Source organism: Dermacentor variabilis, chromosome 6, assembly GCF_050947875.1.
Source record: "Dermacentor variabilis isolate Ectoservices chromosome 6, ASM5094787v1, whole genome shotgun sequence".
In the NCBI taxonomy this organism is placed as follows: Eukaryota; Metazoa; Arthropoda; class Arachnida; order Ixodida; family Ixodidae; genus Dermacentor; species Dermacentor variabilis.
The window spans coordinates 83,108,047-83,123,515 of NC_134573.1; the positions used below are offsets into that span (position 1 = coordinate 83,108,047).

The 15,469-nt window shown below is 47.1% G+C and overlaps 1 protein-coding gene across 6 annotated transcripts in view; it reads right to left on the reverse strand.

The window, feature by feature from the left end:
• The window catches only part of LOC142584904 (uncharacterized), a 36,162-nt gene extending 21,708 nt beyond the window's left edge, over positions 1 to 14,454 (reverse strand). For 2 of the 6 annotated variants that reach the window (XM_075695240.1, XM_075695235.1), the window contains exon 1: positions 3,382 to 4,254. In XM_075695240.1, coding sequence (XP_075551355.1) covers positions 3,382 to 4,111 — 730 coding nt within the window. In that variant the 5' untranslated portion in view covers positions 4,112 to 4,254. Of the gene's footprint in view, positions 1 to 3,381; positions 4,255 to 11,786; positions 12,100 to 13,412 lie in introns of those variants that run through there. The other 4 variants (XM_075695236.1, XM_075695234.1, XM_075695239.1 and 1 more) reach the window with 3 other exon arrangements.
• Between the last annotated feature and the right edge of the window lie 1,015 nt (positions 14,455 to 15,469).

Genomic DNA, 15,469 nt, shown 5'->3' on the forward strand with positions numbered 1-15,469 from the left:
CGGGTAAACGCAAGTGCCAGGGGACAGGGCCTGGCCGTTTAACCATGCTGTTTCATGGGATGAGCAGAAGCACAAATGTGAATGGTCTGCATGGTGCAGCCACCTGGTGGCACAGAGCTCAAATACACACAGTAGCAATAACGAAATTTATTATTCTTTGCTGCTGGTGTAAATTTTTTGCAGGAGTGTAATCATTAATATGATGTTTTTGTAAATGTTTAAAATGTTCTACACTTGGTTAGAGCAATATTAGCGCTGTTTGGCTGGTTAAGCTCTGCGCCAACAGATGGCTGGAGCGTGCAGACCGATCAGGCTGCTCACGTACGTCTATGCTAAAGTTTCTTCATCAGCTTGAGTTTATGCCTCCAGCCATCCGTCGAAATGCCGAGCTCGCCTGTGGTTACCGGAATACCAAACACATTCGGCGCTGCGACAGAATGCTCGCAATGCATGCTGCTTTGATAGCTCTCGCTTGAGGTCGGCTACCAAGCAGCTGGCAGAGAGTTTGGAGAGGCTTTGCATGCTCGCTCATAGAGAAGGGGAAATCAATGACACGACATGCCATTATGATGCAGAGCCAGTGAAGGCAGAGCTTAGCCCCGATCACTCTGCGAATGAGTTGAGGAGAAAATGCATGGCTATGGAGGAGGGTAACTTCTAATTGTCCGTAACTCTCTTAATATGAGTCCCTTTACACAAATTGTGGTGTAAATTATTAACTTTAGCTGTACCCTACACATCTACAAAATTTGTCCAAACCGTTTCAGGGGCACATTAAGATGCAAAATTGCAAATTAGTCTACAAGCTCTGTTTTGTGCAAAGTATTGGAATTCTACAGCCCATACAATGCAGGCATTGTATGCCAGCTGTGCCAACTGCAGACTGGCGGGCAGACAACATGACAAGACAGGATACAAGCGACTGAACTGCAGGACCGTAGGACAAAAGCAGAGAGACCTTGCTTGGCGCCCCGCTGGACACCAGCTTTTGACGTAGAGCTGCAACCTCAGGAGCATCAGGCATAGGTGGCTTCCACCCCTGCTGCCTTGCTCCAATGGCTTCTGCCACAATAGCAACACCTCCATGTTCCATGCCCATGTCATGAGGCTCTCCAGCATCCCTTCCTTTTCTTTCCCGTCTTTTTCTTGTACCATTGCAAGATCATGCTCGTGTCTCTATCGTCGTCTTTTGTTCACAACAGTAGCATGTGCACCTCGTGACAACTGCACATATGGAGGTTGTAATAATAGATGATTTCTATGCTATCAATCCCGTTCACTAGCTTCCAATAGGCTCCTTCGCAGCAAAAACCCAATCAGTAGTAAAATCAAGGCTTACTCGGGGCGTTGAATTGTACAGCACCAGTGTAATTTGGCATCGTCATCACTCTTTTTCTTATATAATTGAAACAAATCAATCTGCGTCATATATTTCAAAACAATGCCTCACAGCTCCTGAATCCGGCACTGTATTGTTGTCATTTTCATTATCACTGTCGTCGTTCTCACTGTATCGAACATGGTTGTAGCTTGCACTGTCAGGACGATGAAAACAATATGCTTGATCGGAGGTTGCAGGTTGGCTAGTTGGTGCATGTTTTTCCAATATGTTTTGGGCAAAGTAACCACCATATATACAAAAGGAGACAGGGGATTGTAGCCCTCGTTTTCCATACCCTCGTATGTTTGCTTCGAGTTGAGCCTATCATAAGAAAAACAGCATAAAGACTCTTCATGCCACATAACAGACAAATGTCAGTAATTTTGAGTAGGAGAAATATAGTACTGGCATCGGCTGAAATTATAGGCGAGAGTTTGGAGCAAGCATAATCTCGGGAGAAAATCATGCCACATTCGTAAAGTCGATGTAGGGAGCAGTCATGAGGGAAGATACCCCCGATAACACATTCTCTAGACACCGCAAAGTCTGGAGATCACTGTAAGAAATGCAACCAATTTCATTTACATTTATAGGTACTTGCACTGCAGAAATTAAGTTTACACTCTATGAAGATGATGTTTTCGATGAGTGCCTATTGAGCCTCTGTCGAAAGAAAAAAGCATGTCATCACGACATTCTGCATGCTGTGGAGGACATTGGAAACGATCCACATGTGTGGTTTCCTTGTCTAGCTGTCCACGTTACACATTCCCATTTTAGATAGAATTGTTTGTGTAAGCATGATGATCGGAGAGCACCTGGCGAGATCAGAAAGAGAGGGATAGTGAAGCCTATAGAGTACAACTCAAGAGTCATGAGGGAGGTAGTGGCTTAATATTGCACCAGGGAGGCCAATTCCTGTTCTAGTCAGGGAGTGCGTTTGTTTAAGCTCAGTGGCCCTTCCTAATTTGATTGCACCTAGACTACTATACAGCCCCAGCTCTTGGCATTTTTGCCAGCATCAGGCACTACTCCAAGCCTGAGAAATGTACTGGACTGGACGAGGATTTGAACCTGCAATCTGGAGCTTGCCTTCAGCCCTAGCCTAACATATCTCAACAACCTTTTCCAAATATCTCAACAACCTTCAGTTTGCAGACAACTTTGTCGTGTTCAGCAACAGTGGGGAAGAGTTAGAACAAATGATTGAGGGCCTTAACTGAGAAAGAGCAAATGGCGATAGGCGATATCTTAGTTGACAAAAAAAAATGGAGCTAGGCAGGCCATGTAATGCATAGGGCAGATAACCGACAGACCATTAAAGTCACAGAATGGGTGCCACAGGGAAATATGCGCAGTAAAGGATGGCAGAAAATGAGGCGAGGCGATTAAATTTGTAAATTTGTATGCAGAACTTGGAATCGGCTAGCGCAAGGTGGGTAAATGGAGATCGCTGGGAGAGGCCTTCGTCCTGCAGTGGACACAAAAATAAGCTGATAATATAGTACGACTAGGTTCACTGCTTTCAAATTTCTTGTCTGAAGATTCAAGCAATGACCAGCTTCAACTTCGCACAAGCGACATATTCCCTAGATTAAGAAAACCCAAGAGCACATAATCTTAATGAAGGTGCAAATCAATGATTATCACACTAAAGCATATGTCCAATGACGCGAGAAAGCTTTCATTGAAAAAAATTCACCAAAGATTATGCTATTCTAAAGCGAAATTTGAGCGCAGCTCTGTACATGTTTTCATTTTGTGGTATATTGAGGCAAGGAGTTTTCATGCATGTGCGTACAGTTACAAACCATTGTATTTTCCACTCATAACTCTTTCTTCAAGATACAGCCCTCTCCAAGTCCGTGATGGTCATGAAGGCCTTATGGTTAGAGAAATGGGTTTATACAACATGCTGCACCAATGCTTGGTACTCAAACACGAGGTCACAGCAGTGGGACGAGCTATGAAGGATAGGAATGGGATGTTCTTTCACTCACCGCATTGCGTTGTGGGTGGTGCGTTGGCTTTGGGGATTTGTAACCGTTGGTTGTGGGAAGATGAAGGAATGTCACCCTTCCGCACTGATTGCATACACGTCGAACATAGCCTGAATTGGCACAGGTCCAAGTTGGGAAATGCCTGCTGGAGCGTCTCAAGGCAACTATCCGGTAGCGGTTTCAGGTCATTTCGGAGCCAGAGCCCATCACACGCAGAACACCCAGTCATAAACCGATTGCCTCTAAACCGCCGCTTGAACGTTTTTGTTGCACCCTGCCGCTTTGCCAGCCTTGTTTTGCGTCTGGCTTCAGCTTCAGCAGCGCGCACCTTTGGATTCTGACGTCGGCGGCGCTGAGCCTCTGTTTTCGCGACGCGAACTGCAGGGTTCTCTTGGCGGCGGCGGCGATAAGCTTCTGCTTCGGCGGCGCGCACTTCCGGGTCATCTCGGCGACGGCGCTTAGCTTCTGCTTCGGCGGCGCGCACCTCAGGATTCTGACGGCGGCGGCGTTGAGCTTCTGCTTTGGCGGCTCGGAATGCAGGGTCCTCTTGACTGCGGCGGCGATAAGCTTCTGCTTCGGCTGCTCGCATAGCATCTCGGCGACGGCGCTTAGCTTCTGCTTCGGCGGCGCGCACCTCAGGATTCTGACGGCGGCGGCGCTGAGCCTCTGCTCGGGCAGCTCGTTTAACAGCTGCGGCAGACGAAGCATTTCTACCGGTTGCATCGCTCATTTGTTTCGAAAAATACTGGATGACGCTATTTTGTATGAATGATGCTATGCGTGCCTATACACGTTGATGCACGCTACGGCAGCGCTACGGAGTGCACCCAAGCCAACACCTCCCCAGGCTCGGGCCCTGCACTCTCTCAAGTTCCAGCGATCGCCACAGAGGGCGAAAGATCAACTGCGACGTGTTCCAGCATAAAAGGCGCAAGTGGAGCTACTGTAATCGTGTCATATACCTTAATTCGTAATTTTCCTGCTAGGGGCGCTCAATGCGGCTAAAGTTCAGTTTTAAGAGGGAAACTAAAGCACAAATGGCGCGTGAGGAAATGCCAGATGTGATTTTTTACTCAGAAGACCAAGTGGAAATAGCGGCCAAACAAATTGAAGAGGAAATATCAGAGGGTACTGAAACTGATTGGGCTATTTGAGCGTGAGCTAGGTAAGGCGCGAGTCAGGAAAACAAGGCAAGGGATACGAAAACTCAAGCGCTGGTGGGATGAAGAGGTTAAAAAGGCCATAAAGAAACGTCAGGAAGCCTCCAGGGAACACAGGTATTCCAAAAGTAAGGGAAAACCTGAAGCAAAAGTAGAGAGGAAATGGGTAAACTACATAAAATGCAGAAGGAAAGCATCCTATTCGATCAACGAGAAAATAAAAAAAAAGGGTCTCAATGGCTGTCAGAAATAAGCAATAAAAAAGATAAACAGGCAGCTAGGAAATTCTGGCAACATCTAGCTGAACTCCTTCGGCAATAAGACAAGCCTAGAGCAGAGGTATTGGCGGCGAGGAGTAACGGAGTCGCCATCTATCGGAAGCGCCTCGCTGGCATAGTATGAGGGATCACGCGGCGCGCTCCTCATAGGTTTTGCTGTCAGCGCTCACTGAAAACACCACGCACGAGCTTTCCCGGACATTACTGTACGTACTTTCGAAAGGAGAGAAGTTTTTTATTGTCTAAATAATAATCTTGGGCAAATTGAAAGCACAGAATCGTTTACAGACGCTATTTCTTTACCGATTACGTACAGTGAACGCCACTGCGCGCGGTCGCCGCGATGGTGTCTCCCGAACCGGCTTCTTGTGTGAAAGGTAGGTAAACGCTGCGAGCAAACTATGTGAAATGCGTTCTTATAGTGTTTGTATAACTAAATGGAGCGTAATAGAATGAAGCCTCAATGCAGCGGTCGCACAGATTCGCAGCAACCGACTGCGCGTCTGCATGCTTGTCCGCGCACTGTTTCGCTTTCGCCGTGTGCGCGTTTTCGCACTGTGTCATGAGCTTTAGGCCGCAGAATATGAGCATTTGACAGTATACAAGCAACCATTGTTGCGTGCGCGCTATCAGAGCTGTTCAAATATAATTTCATTGTAGAGACTTCGACGCGGGGACTGTGATGTGCCGTCGCGACGATTCAATCTTTTCTTTTTCTTCTAAATTTTTGGACGTTTCAATATTTCTCAAGTTGCGTCGCACTGTATGTTTATCGGTGTTCTCAGCGCATGATCTCGCGCTGCTGCTTTTTTGTAATCTAGTGCATTAGTTCGTAACACAAAAAATGACCATATGCCATGCTTTTTTTTAATGTGCTTCTTACTGTTCCCTTTCCACTCTAGTGAAGTTGCCAGTATCTATAGCATCGACAAGTTCATAGACCACACCGTCATGACATTAGTCGGGCAGTGGACTCGAGTGAGCGTCTCAATGCGCGTTTTCCGAACATCGCAGACCCGGCACCGTAGCAGAAATCTTCCTCGCGTCTGTGCTTACTGCATACCCGAGTTGTAGCCGACAGCTGTTTGTCGGTTTTATGTTTCGTGAGCCAAGCTTCACGCAGCTTCTTGTCCTGCGGCTACGTGTGAATAAGGCTGACACCGGGCTCCGTTGCGTACGTCCGGCACTGCGGCACCAAGCAGTAGTCTACCATGTAACGCGCCTTCAAAGGCAGCCACTACTATTGTAGTGCTTTCAAACATTGTAAAGGACACACTTGAAGCGGGAAAATCTCGCCACTAAATGAGGACCGCAGCGTACAAGGGAATTTAAACTCTCGTTTTCAGCTCGCTTCAGTGCTCCCGAAGCAGCCGACACGGCCGCTATGTCCACGTGATCCCTAATAGGACGTCACACCGACGGTGGCGCCAGCTTTTCCAGTGGTGGAGCCCGAGGCCAATATAGTAACAGCTCAAGGTACTCGTTTAGAAGGAGAGGAGGCAATGAAGCATATAGGAACCATGATGAGGGAAAAATTCACAGAACAGAAAAATGGTACATGCAGTATGTCGGAGAGGGATAGCCTGCTCTATCCACTGCTTTCGCTTGGACAAAGAGAGTGGGAAAGAGCCGAGAAGAGGGTACCAAGTAGCACATCGGCAGGCCCCGATGATATTCCAATTATGTTAATAAAGAAATTGGGCCCGAAATCTAAGAAAGCATTAAGGAAGGTGGTGAGCAAAATATTAATGGATGGTAAAGTACCTGACGAATGGAGGCTAAGTAGGATGAGAATGATATATAAGAAAAAGGGCGACAAAGCTGACACAAATAACTACCGGCCCATAACAGTGACACCAGTGGTTTACGGGGTGGTTATGCAGATTATAAAGGACAGACTGCAGGCATGGGTAGAGAACGAGGCGGTGCTTGAAGAGCTACAAAATGGGTTCCGGAAGCATAGGAGGCTAGAGGACAATCTGTTCTCACTGACACAGTGCACTGAAATAGCTGAAAAGGAACACAGACTCCTATGGCTGGCTTTTTTGGCTATCAAGGGAGCCTATGATAGTGTATTTCAAGAGGGCTTGTGGGGCATTCTGGAAACTTTAGGAGTGGAAGATGGAGTAACCAATTTCTTAAAAGATATCTATAAATGTAACCCGGTGATTATACAATGGGAAAAGCAGGTTTCGGAGCCTGTAATGATTTAGCGAGGGCTTAGGCAGGGGTGTCCATTGTCACCTCTGTTGTTTATGCTGTACCCACAAGGATTAGAGGCCAAAATACAGCAAAGTAGACTCAGCCTCAAGCTATCATTTTTCAAACAAGGAAAATTGATTGAACAGTCATTACCAGGACTGATGTATGCGGATGATATTGTATTAATGGCTGACAATACAGAAGATCTGCAAGGACTGATGGACATATGTGGTACAGAAGGAGACCCAGATTAGGCTTGAAGTTTAGCAAAGAAAAATCAGCAGTCATGATTTTTGATATCATTTGTGGTGAGCATATGATGCAGGAGGTCACGCTTGAGACAGTCGATAAGTGCAAGTATCTTGGGGCGTGGATAAATAATAGAATTGAGTATCCGACAGAGTACGAAAAATATGTAACAAATAAAGGTAACAGAAGTGCAGCAATTATGAAGAGTAGGGCACTGTGGAACTACAATAGGTACGAAGTAGTATGAGGGATATTGAAGGGGGTAATGGTTCTGGGCCAGACTTTTGCCAATGCAGTTCTATGTATGAGAGCAGAGACCCGGGCACAGTTGGAAACTAGGCAACATGGTGTCGGTAGGGTCGCTCTGGGAGCACATGGCAAGACACCAAATCTTGGGGTGCAGGGTGATCTGGGATGGTCTTCTTTCGAGGGCCGAGAGGCTAGCAACAAGATAGCATTTGAGGAGCGATTGAGAAAAATGGGGGAAGCGCGGTGGGCTAGGAAGGTTTTCAGTTGCTTATACAAGAGGAATGTTGACACAAGATGGAGGAAGCGAACTAGGAAATTGTCAAGCAAATACTTGGGCAGCAGTGGGGGGGGACAGGTAAGGAATCATCTGTCAAGAAAAAGGGGTATGTGGAAAACAGAGATGCAAACCAAATCAGCATTAGGGACATACAGGTCGTTTAAGCAAGAAATAGTCAAAGAAAATATTTACGATAACTCTAAGGGAAGCTCATTGTTTGAGGTTTTGTTTTACTGCGGACTAAAACGTACCGAGCCAGATACCGGGAGATAGACTTGCGTTGCGGGGCGTGTGGAGAGGAGGAGGAAAGGCTGAACACTTGATACTTTATTGTAAACAACTTACCCTGCAGTTGAATGTAACGGGGAACTATTCAAAGCTTTGGGTTTTAAGGACAGTGAAGGTAAAATAGACTTTGAACAGGTAGAAATAACTAAACGGAGGCTATCTGATTGGTGGATAATATCAACGCAAAAGTAAAGGAGTAAATACATAGGTATGCATGCATATAGTACCATTCAAGGCTAGGTGGTGCGCACTGCCGCCACCCGATTCAAAGGGTTGAGCCTCATTCATCTATCCATCTATCCATCCATCTACAAATGAAGCTGTGCAGGGGGATATGGGCTGGACTAGTTTTGAAGTGAGGGAAGCTCGCAGTAAAATTGAGTATGAAGAACGGCTGAGGAATATGGAAGAAAGTAAATGGGCTGGGAGAGTGTTCAGGTATTTGTACAGGGAAAACATTGATTCACAGTGGAGGAAAAGAACCAGGAAGCTTACCAGGAAGTATGAGGCCTGTAGGGTGAGCAACACAGCAACAAAGAATGTCAAGCAGAGTCAGAAAGGCTGAAAAATCTCATGGGTGGTGGCAATGGAAAAGAAACCTGCCATGAGCAACTACTTAAGAGGAAAAATACGAAATCGGGAAAGAAACAATTCATGATAACTGAAAGGGGAGCTCATTACTTTTCGAAGAAAGCTATAAGAATGAAGAAGCATGTGCTTGCTGCTGTAAAGCTAGGGAAAAACGATGGAGCATGTTTTATTAGAATATGAAGATTTCTGCCCAGTGGTCAATTTAGACACCACTTGAAGCATAGACTTTCAAACAATTATTGTATGAAACTCTATGACTGAAGCAACACCACCTAGACTGGCTCAAGGCCGGTGGGCTGCCTCCGTGACGTCGACCGAATGGTGCCGACTTCGGCGGATACATAGGAACGCTTCAGCACAAGTCTGCATAATAATTGCAAGCTTGGCTGACTTTTTTTTGGCTACGCGTGTAGTACTCTGAATAAAATTAGGCAGAAAGAGAAAATAGAGAGACAGGTGTTTTCTACATGCAACGGCGTTCTATTAAGTTATTTGTTAGAGTTTGCAGCTTCCACTTTTTAGCCTTAATAATAATATTTGGGGTTTTACGTGCCAAAACCACTTTCTGATTATGAGGCACGCCGTAGTGGAGGACTCCGGAAATTTTGACCACCTGGGGTTCTTTAACGTGCACCTAAATCTAAGCACACGGATGTTTTCGCATTTCGCCCCCATCGAAATGCGGCCGCCGTGGCCGGGATTCGATCCCGCGACCTCGTGCTCAGCAGCCCAACACCATAGCCACTGAGCAACCACGGCGGGTCTTTTTAGCCTTGTTGTCCGTTCAGGCACCTTGTCATTCAATTGCCGGCAAAAAATTTTGAGAATGTTTGTGCTGCATCACAACACATATTTCATCACCACGTCACTCGTGCATCCCTTTTCACAGACGTCACAGTCTGAAGGCTCCTCATCACTGAGCAGTTGGAGTGTTAGTTCCGTGGCCACTTGGCGCTGGTTTTGGACCTTTAGAAATTCCGCATGCTTGGAAAGCTCTTCCACGACAATGTAATTGTGAGCCACAGCATTCACAGCTGGCATTGCTGGGTAAACCAGCCCTCCCCTGTCAATTTCTTTGACAAGACCGTACATGTGATTTTCGGGCGAAACTGCAACAGTCTTGTCGCTCATCAAGAGCTCTTTGCGTTTGTCACATTTCAACCTCTTCAAAGCAATGTGCACCAAGTAACCAGCAACACAGGCAATGACTGGAACGGTATCCTTCAGTTTTGACAGTGCCTGTTCGGTCACACCAATGTTGAGTTTTCAGCTTGGCATGGCTGCTTTCGTTTTCAGTTCTTCCCAATTTTTATTTTTCTCATTGTCGATTGCAGGTACCGCACACATTTGCGGAAGTGTGCTCTGTAGTCGCAACTGGTTTTCACACTGATAGATTTGTCTCATGGACAAACGGTATGGTGAGCCAGCCAGTGGCCGGTAACATCCAAAGCGGTCTTCTAGAAGGTTGGTCTAAAACTTCCCAAGAAGCACAAACGGCATCTTGAGCTCCTCAAAGCAGTATCTGGCAATTTCAATAAATGCTTGTGTCGTATGGATCAGAGTGCCATGTGTCTCATAAGACAACTAACCTTTCCTTCCCTCCTTTCCATCCATTCTTCCAACCAGTCCAAGAAATCACCCAGAAAGGAAACCCTGAAGTTGAATGGAGAAGGGTAGATGGGCTTTTGGAAGTCATCCCTTAGTCCGAGTCCTTTGAAAGGGGTCTTGGCATTGACACCTTTCCACCACCTTACTATTATTTCTATGCAACTGGCGGTTTCTTCATAGTGTTTCAGGTTGTGCTTGGCTCCAATCACTCGAAGTGCATTCGGTCCGGACTCACTGAATATCTGCAAAGCAGGTTTAACATTCTGTTTCTCAATGCCTGTTGGAAAAACAGCTTTCCAGGACAAAGTGTGACCATACCGGAGAAGCTGCTCATTCTCTGCATCTTTGATTGTCTTAAAATGCACATAATGCATGCACCGCTCGCCCGTTGTGCTTGGCTCAAACTCGGGGAACCAGAAACACTGGTCATTTTGCTTTAACCAGTTGCTGCGCATGCACTTCAGTGAGTGCACTGGATCAATGACAAAGAACAATGGCAGGTGGGGATCTGATGGGTGCAGAAACACGAAATCATTTGCCAGTAATTTTTCTGTGCGGCTTCGGGGCCTTGGTCACAGAGTACTTAAAAGGCAACATCGCGTTTCAATTTACAGCATCGTTGTCAGTCACAACGCACATGACTACGTATACATTTTTTTTCTAAGCCGTGAATGATGTCTCCCAATACCTTGCGCAGAAATTTCCCATTAGCCTTATGCACGGGTACAATGTGTGCTATCTCGTTAAACTTGCACATGAGGCTGTGCACCATAAATACACATGCTGTTCGCTGCTTCTGCGTTGTTCAATGTGATACCGGCAATGTTACCTCCCTCGTAGTCAAAAATGGGCTTTAGGAGAATTTCATCCACCATCAAAGTCACGTAGCTTTGCTGCTCATTCAACTCGGATATCTTCTTGGCCATGTAGCGAAGGAATGTACTGTATTGATGCTCCTATGCGGGTTCATCCCGAATGATGAACAGGTTGACCAAATGGTCCTTGGGTGTGGCATGATTAAGCTCCTGTAACTGCGCATGTACTTGTATGCATGGGGCGATATTGTAAAAAGTATACAGCAGTACACCATGAAGTCAACAGAGTAACGGTGTCGTTCTTTTTTTTTGCTAACATCAGCTGCACTTGCTCGGTGAGCAGCTGAATGGCCGCGAAGTTATAGTCTCCTTGTGTTGCACATATTTTGCTCAGGAGAGAAACGACAGTCTTGCAGGTGTCTATATCTGAGTTTTCAGAACTTGAACTCAACGGCACTGTCGAACCCCTGAACTCCCTCAATCAGCCGTCGTTTGCTGTCGATCACTGACGGAACTAGCAATTTGGAGCCGAGCCGCTTCAGTGGTGCTTTTGTGACATTTACTGTTAGAGTTAGGTCTGCTTTTATAAAAACAAAGTATTTAATCCAAGGAGCCTCATCGTTACAAATGTGAGCCAAAATGACGTGTTCATAGCATTCGATGACATGCCAAAATGTGAGCTGCTTACCTCGAACGAAGTTTGCCAATTCTTTCAAATCACAAAGCTTGTCTGCTTCTTCCTCATTCTGGGCAGTGATAATTGACTCCGCAAGCACTTTCTCAAGGGCGGCGGAGTCTAAGCGCATTCGCTTGCTCTCTGGGTCCTCTCGTCTAGTCCCTTCTCTGGACAGGTAGCGTGGGCAATCGGGAAATACCGTCGGTACGGCGTCAGGTCGAAGCCGTAAATGTGAGAGCGACGCTGTCACTGTGCGGCCGGTGGCTTCATCAATATAGCTTGTTTTTCTAACGATGTCTTCGGCTTTAAAGTGACGCTCGCACACCTAAAGAAAGTAAATATATCCTAGCATAAGTGCGGTTACATGACATGGCGGGCTATGCGTGACACATTTAGCCTTTAAAGCCGAGACCACACATACGCTTGCGGACACGCGCAAGCTCATGTCTGCGCGCCTAGCGCCTGCCGCACCTCGCGAGGAATGGTGGTTTCCATCCACAACATAGAGTTTCTCATTATATTACCTAGAGGGAAATCTGGCGCTACTGCGCTGTGGTATGCATGGGAATGCCGGTTATTGTGACTTCGGATTGGCATCCTTCTCGGAGAGCCAGGCAAGCACCGTTCTGTCTGTCACAATGATTAATTTTCTACTAAAACAGCACGTAAAGAGCTGTTTTAGCTTTATTATTACAAAAAAAAAACGTTTTTATCTGGAAATTGTTATTGCATGTACAAATATATTTGTACATAAAAGTACATATATTGTACATACGTGATACGTAAAAAGTGTCAGCGGGCCGCTAAAGTTGGAGGGCAGACGACAAGATTCGCGCTCACTTTGAAACAGTTTGTCGTCTGTTCTTGCTTCTCTTCGCTTGGTCATGCATTGTAGGTGAGCAAAGATGTAATGTGCGTGAATGGAAACATTTTATGAAGATTTCACTTTAAGAACGCTTTATTTGTCTAGCCATATCCACGTTTTAGACGAAGCCTCTGACAACACCAGCCAACTCAACCCTCGCAGACACATATGGCATAATTCCCCATGACAGCATGGCGCCCTTTAAGAAACTCCCATAGACGGTGCTGCCAGATTTCCCTGTAGGTGTTATATTGAGAAACTCTATGATCACAGCATGCGCTCGCTGGGCGCACTCACAAACACCGCTTCGCACTTTGTTATTCACAGTGTTTCAAAATGCTTCGATACCTAAAACATAATTGTTATATTTTTATCGCTATTAGATCAGCACGAAAAGGATAGAAGAAGCACTTTCTTGCATGATATAAATCTGTTTTACTGAGAGTTGAACGTTCCTCGCCGTAGCTGCGTAGCCAGGAGCGCCGACGCGTTTCCATGCGTACGAGCCACGCCGCACCGTCTGCGCATGCGTGGGCGCGCGCAAGCTCGCGTCCGCGCGCTTCGCGAGGAATGGCGGTTAACAGGGTGGAGCGGTACCCCGAGATCACGCCGCGTTTCGACGCGTACGAGCCATACCACACCGTCTGCGCATGCTTGGGCGCGCGTCCGCAAGCGTACGTGTGGTCTGGGCACAAAGGAGTTGTACACAGGGCTTGCAAACCAACGGTAGAAGCAACCTGCTCAGAAAATAATAAACATTCAAAATTTCTTACCCTGGAGTTAGCTGACACGACCAGGTTTTCACGTGGAATGGCACGTATCCACGCTTTTCTTACTTCATCGGCTTTCGGGAACGAGAAGACGTGCACCTTGGGGCCTGTCTTGTAATTGCCATTGCACCGCGGCACACAACACTTCCCAGGCATTTCGCAGTTTCTTCTAATTCTGCACAAACACGTTCGGCACACATAACACGCGAAAGACACCGCTGTCAGTCGCCGTTACCGATTCACGCACAGAAATAAAGATTCAAACAAACAACCACGTTTTGCAGCGACCACGTGCGCTTGGCGCGCATTCAAGCATTTGGCCGGGTACCAAGGCCCCATGCCGATGACGTATGATCATGTGGCCGCAGGAGCACTCCGGCCTAAGTAATCCTTATCCCTTGCGACTCAGGGCAGGCGTTTGTCAACGCTACATGAGATGCTGAAAGAACGAAAAGGAAAAAAATAAGGCGAAGAGGTTAAGGAGAGAAAGAACACAAAACAAAGTTTTGTCAGTCTGCGAGTCCGTGTGGTTCATTGTATTCTAGGGGTACGTTCGATTCGCCTGCACCACTTGAACCAGTTCGCGAGGTGCTGCACCCTGCCATTCGTTTCAGCGGTGCAGCAATGGCGCCCGCAGAACCACGACGTTCCAGGAAAGGTGCAAGGCTGTTTCATGATTTTGCTGCAGCCGCTCCACCGTCAGTGCCGACTTGGTGCAGGCATACAGGTGCGAAGCAGTGGCACAGCAGACGACGCAGCACACAGGCGCGAGCACCGTTAAAACCCCGCTTACACACGTCTGATGTGCCTACGCAACTGTGGTGTGTATTTACGCCCAGAAACCGATCATGCCTGCAGTTCAGGACCTCTAAAACTTGCGAACTCCGTGCACCTAGCATAACGCCTACACTGCGTCTGCACCTTTGCATTCGTTTCGAGTGTTGCGCTGGGTTTGCACGTCCGGAATCAAGCTGCACTGTTTCTGAACTTCTCGTGAGCCGCCGTGAACTGGTTCACAGTGGTGCAGCGAATCGGACTGACCCTAGGATTCAAGGCTCCAGTCACCTCAGATTTCACCAAAGCCACGACGATCCAATCCGCCAGCCATGCCGGTTCACGGCCGGTCTCTCTTTAAGGCCTTCGCATTCGCCGCGGAAGCAATGGGAGTTTTTCTCCACAAGTTACGCCTTTCGCCGCCGCCAGGGGCGCGACGACCCTACTGCTAGGGACCGCTCTCTGCCCGCCTGCTTCTGCGGCGGCGGGCGGTGATCGCCTGGTTTCTTCAACGATTCACCGAAACGAAAGAAAACAAAAAGCAAATGATTTATCTAAATGTCAGCCAATAAGTTTACACGTGAACGGAGTTTTCATAGAAAAATTCTAACCATAGAGTCATCAAAGGTCCAATCACTCTCGTTCCTGAAAGGTATGAGAGGGAAATGACAGATGTTGCGGTCCGAAATGCCGGAGGTCGTATTTCGGTCAATTTCTTGCATGTCTCATAGTCCATGCCAAAGTTAAGTGCTGGTAGAGAATTTAGTTAATGCGAAGGTTAACGGAATGGCTTATGCGGGTTTAACGTCCCAAAGCGACTCGGGCTATGAGGGACGCCAAGGTGAAGGGCTCTGGAAATTTCGACCACCTGGCGTTCTTCAACGTGCACAGACACTACACAGTACACGGGCCTCTAGAATTTCGCCTTCATAGAAATGGCTTAGTAGCTTAGCACTCCAACCACTGAGCCATCGCGGCGGATTCATATAAGTTTCAATGCCGCCATATTCATTGCTTTCTTTTTCTCGCCATTGTCAGGAAAAGGGGGTATCGTCTCCTGACTCGGCTACATGACGACGCCATTGTCGCCGCTGCTTCCGCGAACGGCATTCCTCGCAGCTGCGTGTCGAATTATGTCTCGAATTCCGACTCATCCGCCTTTACGTTGGTTTTCTAAGAATCCTCCCAAGGTCCGAATTCGCCGATCTTAACAATGTGCAGAAAAGCCTGCCAACTTGACTTCCCTCTTATGTGGGAAGCGCAAACGTCACTGTTGGTCGGCGCTT